This window comes from Armigeres subalbatus, chromosome 2 (assembly GCF_024139115.2).
Source record: "Armigeres subalbatus isolate Guangzhou_Male chromosome 2, GZ_Asu_2, whole genome shotgun sequence".
NCBI lineage: Eukaryota > Metazoa > Arthropoda > Insecta > Diptera > Culicidae > Armigeres > Armigeres subalbatus.
The window spans coordinates 442,510,120-442,518,072 of record NC_085140.1 but is presented as its reverse complement, the minus strand read 5'-3'; the positions used below and the strand labels follow the sequence as shown (position 1 = coordinate 442,518,072).

The following is a 7,953-nucleotide window of genomic DNA, read 5'->3' as shown; positions in this document are numbered from 1 at the left end:
TCAAAGGGGTCAGGCCACAACTTCATTTGAATCTCGCTTTTTGATAGATCGGCCACTATGATTTTATTCTAGAAGGGCTCTTAGGTGTCCAGAATGAAAAACCAATTGAATAAATCCTGGAGTCGCTGGGATGTCCCCGGGGAACCTGTGAATGGGGACATTTAAGTTTTAGCACCAAAATCAGTCATTCGACGGCTCGTTTTTCATGGTTTTCGATCAGGAAGCGATGTTTGAATATAAAATGGTCAATTGTCGGCTCTGACCGATACCAGGATCTACGGATGGGCCCCGAGGAACCTGTGGAAGGGGACATTTTAGTTTTTACTCCAAAATCAATCATTCGACAGCTCTTCTTTAATATGAGCAAAGTATTAATATAAAATTGACCATTGATGACTCTGACCGCTCTCAGGACCTACAGATTCCCCCCGGAAAACCAGTGGAAAAGAACATTTAAGTTGCAGCACCAAAACCAATATCTCGACGGCTTTTTTTTCGTGATTTTTGATCAGAAAGTGAAGTATGAGTATAAATTGGACCATTAATGGATCTGACCGCTTCCAGGACTTCCCAAGTAACACGGTTTGTTGTATGAGTGTAAAAGCATATAGTATGTTATGTTTTTTATGAAAAACTGCTTTGATTACTTTCACACGACCCAAACAGCGCAAAAATTATCGATATTTTCAACATCTTTCAGTTGCAACCTTCACGTTCAAAGAAATAAATTTTATACAAAAAATGAATGAAAACAAGCATGCAAGCAATGATGAACACCATTTCAATAATATGTATTAATAAACATATACAAACTGAATAAATAGATCAAATTTGTTTTGATTTGTTTTTGTTTCGAAACATTATATGCGGCTCATGTTTCACTGGCTAACTTTTCATTTTACTTCTCCTAAATTCATGCGCAATTGATTGAAAAAAAATATAACTATGCCAAAGCATGATTTTGAAATTGATATGTTAACAAATTCTCGAATTTGCAAAAGAATAACATTATGGCGAGTTGTCGATAAACAACAGGGTCGATGAAGAACGTTCATAACATTGATCTTGAAAGATGTTGAAACTACGTTAAACTTCTATCATTGTGGTATATATTCTGACGAAACAAATGTCAAAAAATGAACATGTTATGACATTGTTCGTAAAATCTTCCTGTAGACATGTTTTATGTTGTGAGAATGTAAAACGAAACATCTCAAAAAACCAAACAAATGTCAAAAATCAACATGTTATCAGAATGTAGTATGAAACTTCTTCTCTGATCAAATTGCTGTATGTTTTGCAAAAACCTTATCATAGCTTTCCTTGAACATAACATGTTTTGTATTTCATTTTCCCGACCTTTATTCAACATCATTATTAGATCTTCGTTAATAATGATGTTTTCGGTGTTACTTGGGTTACGGTCAGAGCCGTCAATGGTCCATATCTTGTTCATACTTCACATTCTGATTGAAATCCATGAAAAACGAGCCGTCCGATGATTGGTTTTTGTGCTAAAACTAAAATGTCCCCTTCAACAGGTTCCCCGGGGCCAATCCGTAGATCCTGGAAGCGGTCAGAGCCATCAATGGACCATTTTATATTCATACTTCGCTTCCTGATCGAAAACCATGAAAAAATAACCGTCGAATGACTGATTTTGGTGGTAAAACTAAAATGTCCCCTTCAACAGGTTCCCCGGGGCCAATCCGATGATCCTGGAAGCGGTCAGAGCCACCAAAGGACCATTTTATATTCAAACTTCGCTTCCTGATCGAAAACCATGAAAAAAGATTCGAATGATTTTGGTGCTAAAACTAAAATGTCCCCATTCACAGGTTCCCCGGGGACATCCCAGCGAGTCCAGGATCCGTTTATTCAATTGGGTTCCATTCTGGACACATTAGAGCCCTTCTAGAATAAAATCATACTGGCCGATCTATCAATAAGCGAGATTCAAATGAAGTTGTGGCCTGACCCCTTTGATAAGTATCGATCGGAACCGATTTTAAAGAAATGGCCATATCTCACTTGATTCTGGTCCGATTCAAGATCTAAATATATGGTTCCAATAAGCAAGAGCCCTACTTCATTTGTGGTTACTAATATTATTCAATTTTTAACTACAACTTCTCCTAATATCCACCTCAAATTTACAGTTTTGAACCTACCTCCGAAAAACCGGAATATCTCCGGAGTCCGGTGGCCATAGTCGGTTCCATGGACATACCGTCAAACTGCATTAATTTTCTAGTTCAGGCATGCCTGAATTGTCAAAATCGGATGATAACTCAGGTAGTTACAACACATCTAATTTTACCTAAAATTTGCCTATCCTAATCAGGCATTGCAATATCATCTGAGCACATGATATCATCTTTGCTTGTGCAAAGATATTATCCCTAATCAAAGAGCACTCTGGAAAGATATTATCATTTGAGCATTTGATGATGATCCTGATAGCCAGCGCGGTTCGGGGTTTGTTCACGTTGCGAGGGCGTTGCTACAACAAGAGCAGTGAAAAAACTTTTCCCCATGGTGAAAATTGCACTTTGTTTACTGAGCAGATAGATAACTAAGATCGATATCCCTGCATATCATCAGTATCTTTGCTCAGAAGATCGAATGATGGGATAAATTGCAATGCCTGATCCTAATTATGTTGTCCATCCCCTGTACACACATACAGACATACATCATACATAAACACGCACACGATTTTTATTATATATTAGGTACATATATTATTGGAAACGTTTGGTACGGGAGGTCCACGTTTTCTTCCTTTCCCCTCGATTCCAAGCTATTAAGTGACCTTAGGTATTCCTGAAGTCGCTCAATATCCAGGAGTCATCTCTGCGGTACATACTGCGTAGTTGGCCTGGCCATATGAAAAGAAAAATGACGGAATTCAGAAACCGTCATTTTCCAGGATGCTTTCAAGTATTGGCTACGCAAGTATGAGATTAGATTAGATTAGATTATGCTCATCCGATTTGTTTGCAACAAATTGCGTTTGGCGAGAATTTTTTTTATGCATATAAACAAATATGAAAAATAAGACCAATCCACATATTGGTGTTATTTTAGATTTTTCCAAACCTTTTAAACGAACGAGAAAGGCACCATCACCGCTAGGTGGATTAATCTGGTTTTTTTTACAAGGGAGAATGCATTTACACACTAACCCAGCACACGTGCATTGTAGTTGCCAAACTACCACACGGAAGTGTACTGGAGTGTCGGACTCGACCGTACCGGTAATACCGACTAAACTCCCTTGGGCTCCGCCATCGTTTCCCCCAGGAACTATCTCCCAGTACTACTTCTGGGGGATGGCAGTACTTAACGTACTCGCTCATTCTCGCTCACACAGGCACCCGTCCCATGCGAGTCCTACTTGGGTGCTCACTCTATCGCACCCTCAAACACACCCTACATACTCTGTTGCACCTCTGTCATGCCGTGTGGGTCTGACTTGTGTGCCCACCCTTCTCATGCCATGTGGGTCTGACTTGTATGCCCACCTTTATCATACCATGTGAGTCTGCTCACCTCTTTCATTCAGTTCGTGCTGACACATACTACTCTAGTCATTCGACCTAACACTCGCTCTGGCATCCCTTGTAGGACATTTCGCTTAGGTTCCCACTTCTGACATACCATGTGAATCTGACTCACCTCGTTCATGCCATATGAGACTAGCTCAACTCAAACATACCGTATGAGACTGATTTGTATGCTCATTCCTTTCGTACCGTGTGAGACTGACTTGGATGCTCACCCACACCCCTCTGCCACGCCGCGATTTTGGTCTAGTTACCCCTTAGTGCAATGGTCCCTATCCCAGTTCCAGTTCCAATCCCAGTCTCAATCCTAGTCCCAGTTTCACACCCAGTTGCAGTCTCAAATCTAGCTCAAGTCCTGCTCCAGTCTCAGTTCCAGTCTTAGTCCCAGTCCCATTCCCACTCCCAGTCCCAGTCTCAGTCCCAGTCCCAGTTCCAATCCTAGTCCAAGTTCCAGTCACAGTCTAGTCCGAGTCAATCCCAGTCGCAATCTCACTCCCAGTTGCAGTCTCAATCCCAGTTCCAGTCCCGGTCCCAGTTCCAGTTTCAATTCCAGTCCCAGTTTCACTCCCAGTTGCAGTATCAAATCTAGCTCAAGTCTCAGCTCCAGTCTCAGTTCCAGTCTTAATCCCAGTCCCATTCCAACTCCCAGTCCTAGACTCAGTCCCAGTCCCAGTCGCAGTCTCATTCCCAGTACCAATCCTAGTCCGAGTTCCAGTCACAGTGTAGTTCAAGCTCTAGATCAATACCAGTCGCAGACTCAATCTTAGCTCAAGTCTCAGTCACAATCCCAGCCCCAATCTCACCTTGCCCGCTGCGCACCTCGCCTTCTTGTGCTCGTCGGATCGTTGTCGAGAACCATTTTCACCGGGTTACTGTCCGACATTCTGGCTACGTGCCCGGCCCATCGCAGTCGTCCGATTTTCGCGGTGTGAACGATGGATGGTTCTCCCAACAGCTGATGCAATTCGTGGTTCATTCGCCTCCTCCACGTACCGTCCGCCATCTGCACCCCACCATAGATGGTACGCAGCACTTTCCTTTCGAAAACTCCAAGTGCGCGTTGGTCCTCCACGAGCATCGTCCAGGTCTCGTGTCCGTAGAGGACTACCGGTCTAATTAGCGTTTTGTAGATTGTCAGTTTGGTACGGCGGCGAACTCTATTCGATCGGAGCGTCTTGCGGAGTCCAAAGTACGTACGATTTCCAGCCACTATGCGTCTCCGAATTTCTCTGCTGGTGTCATTTTCGGCAGTCACCAGTGAGCCCAAGTACACAAATTCTTCTACCACCTCGATTTCGTCACCACCGATGCAAACTTGCGGTGGGTGGCTCACATTGTCTTCTCTTGAACCTCTTCCGTGTTAATCCCTGCTCTTCGTATTACCCCTTCCAAAGCGATGTTGAATAGCAAACACGAAAGACCATCACCTTGCCGTAACCCTCTGCGGGGTTCGAAGGGACTCGAGAATGCCCCTGAAACTCGAACTACGCACATCACCCGATCCATCGTCGCTTTGATCAACCGTGTCAGTTTATCCGGAAAACCGTGTTCGTGCATTAGCTGCCATAGCTGGTCCCGATCGATTGTATCATATGCGGCTTTGAAGTCGATGAATAGATGATGTGTGGGCACGTTGTATTCGCGGCATTTCTGCAGTACTTGGCGAATGGCGAACACCTGGTCCGTGATGGAGCGTTCGCCCATAAAACCCGCCTGGTACTGCCCCACGAACTCCCTTGCAGTTGGTGCTAGTCGACGGCATAAAATTTGGGAGAGTACCTTGTAGGCGGCGTTCAGCAATGTGATTGCGCGGTAGTTGCTACAATCCAGCTTATCGCCCTTTTTGTAGATGGGACTCACGACACCTTCCATCCACTCGTGCGGCAAAACTTCCTCCTCCCAAATCTTGGTAATGACCCAGTGCAGCGCTCTAGCCAGTGCCTCACCACCGTGTTTAAATAGCTCTCCTGGTAGTTGGTCAACCCCAGGGGCTTGGGCCTGGATTTCCTGGAGATCCGGAGCCGGTAGAATTATGTCCTGCGCGCGTTCTCCCAGGTCCATCACCATACCGCCATCTTCGTCTGCCACATCGCCATTCAGGTGTTCTTCGTAGTGCTGCCGCCACCTTTGGATCACCTCACGCTCGTTCGTAAGAAGGTTCCCGTTTATGTCCTTACACATATCAGGCTGTGGCACGTGGCCCTTACGTGAACGGTTTAACTTCTCATAGAGCTTTCGTGTGTTATTAGCGCGGTACAGTTGCTCCGTTTCTTCACGGTCTCGATCTTCCTGCTGGCGCTTTTTCCTCCGGAAAATCGAGTTTTGTCTGTTCCGCGCCTGTTTATGTCGTGCCTCGTTCGCCCTCGTGCGGTGTTGCAGCAATCTCGCCCATGCTGCATTCTTCTCTTCCACTAACTGCTCACATTCGCCGTCATACCAGTCGTTTCTCTGATCCGGGGGCACCGTTCCAAGTGCAGCGGTTGCGGTGCTACCAATGGCGGATCGAATATCTCTCCAGCCATCTTCAAGAGACGCTGCGCCTAGCTGCTCTTCCGTTGGAAGTGGTTCCAGCTGCTGCGCGTATTCTTGGGCTAGTCTACCATCTTGTAGCCGCCCAATGTTAAGCCGCGGCGTCCGACTTCGACGCGTGTTGTACACCGTCGAGAGTTTTGAGCGCAGGCATACTGCAACGAGGTAGTGGTCGGATTCAATATTCGCACTGCGGTAAGTGCGGACGTTCGTGATGTAGGAGAAGAATTTACCGTCGATTAGAACGTGGTCGATTTGGTTTTCCGTTGCAGTAACTAACCGAATATAATCGCTTTAACGATTGCGCCCTAACACCGGTTCTAAGCTTCGATGCAGAGTACACGAGCTTTGTTCGCCAGTGACAGGCGTATGCGGCCCTTGGGAGGTCGTCAGTTGCATACTAGCAAAAATTCCGCTTGAGGCCCTTTCAAAACATTTTAACAACAGCCACTACACCTGATGGTATAATTGCAATATTTCCAATGACAGGCGACAGGTGGTGTTGCTGCGTGTTTGTATCAATGTAATATTGCATATACACTAGTGACATCTGCTGTTCGATATCGTAAGCCTTCAATGTTCCTTCCACACACACGAAGTGGAGAACAGTCTTGAAGAAATGAATCAGATACGGTGGTTGGTTTCCTACTCGCCGCTGCCATATCCAGGCGCTAACGTATATGTAAAAATAGCCGGCAAGAGTCAACCACCTGAAGTTTGTATGGCGAAAGACATCTAACGCGGGTTTTCTCAACAGTAGGAACTTTTCACGAAAAACTATTTGGTACCAGTTATGTAGGCAAGTGTCCGCTACTACGCCTACCAAATATTTTTTCGATTATGGTGCTTATTTTCGATATTCTAAACATTAGATGATTTTCAAAAGTTAACTCCTAGTGTGCCGCTGTAAGCACGCTCAAAGCAGGCGATTCATTGAAAGTATACAGCTGGAATTTAGTATGGAGGTACAATGAAATCTCTTTTATTGTTTAGAACTGTAAAACATGTCGTGGGTACACAAAATCTGAAAATTATTTGTTGCTTTTTGACCTAGCTTTCATATTGATGCGATGCGTGGTTGATGAGAACGGATGATTTGTCCATACAAGGAAATTCATTTTACTTTAAATGTTGTGGCGCCATCTCGTTCAAACAGCACCTTTGTCTTTGCCTTATAAGGCGCGCCTGGAAGATCAGCAAGGCACGCGCCACCAAACCAAGCTGGCCATTCGCACCTTCCACGTTAAACTGAAAGGGTTGCCCGACGCCACCGATTCGCTTCGTCAGCACCGTGACGCTTTATCATCTAATCGGATCACCGCTCACCGCACCACCAGGCCACCTCAAGCCACCTTCGAAGCCGTCGTCCGCTACCACGTGCCAACGGCAAAACCTCCAAACCGTCAACGAAATCGCCTCCGGCGGCCACACGCCATCAACACGCTACACAGCCAGCATCGTCGAAAATCGCCACCGACCATTGAAGCCGCCTGCCACCGCCCTCCATCTCCACCTCCATCTCCAACTCCGCCGTCGTCGCTGCCGCCATCCGGTCTTCTGAGCCGCAGTACAAGGAATTCTTTTTGCCACTAGGACAAATAAAAGTATTGGGTGCATAAGTAAAAACTTTAAAGATAGGTTTCCGCATTCCGAAAGCTTCCCCAGCGTTAATACCCCCTGAGACCCGGAGCCAAAAGAGGTCTTGCGTACCCTCCCCGGAGGCTGCCGTTGGCTCTAGACCAGCAGCCTGGGGTTTTATGCCGATTTCCCTCTGAAATCGAGCCCAGCGGTTCCGGGGTCGGAAAGAGGTCTTATAAATGGTTTTTAAGATTGTTATGAAACTGAAAATATTACT

The 7,953-nt window shown here is 45.5% G+C and overlaps 1 protein-coding gene across 1 annotated transcript; it reads left to right on the top strand.

The window, feature by feature from the left end:
• Nucleotides 1-3,695: 3,695 nt before the first annotated feature.
• On the top strand, nt 3,696-7,691 carry LOC134210405 (putative uncharacterized protein DDB_G0290521). The gene is made up of 3 exons (XM_062686455.1): nt 3,696-3,722; nt 3,917-4,291; nt 7,278-7,691. Exons 1-3 carry the CDS (start codon nt 3,696-3,698, stop codon nt 7,689-7,691), a joined length of 816 nt encoding a protein of 271 aa, XP_062542439.1.
• Nucleotides 7,692-7,953: the final 262 nt, after the last annotated feature.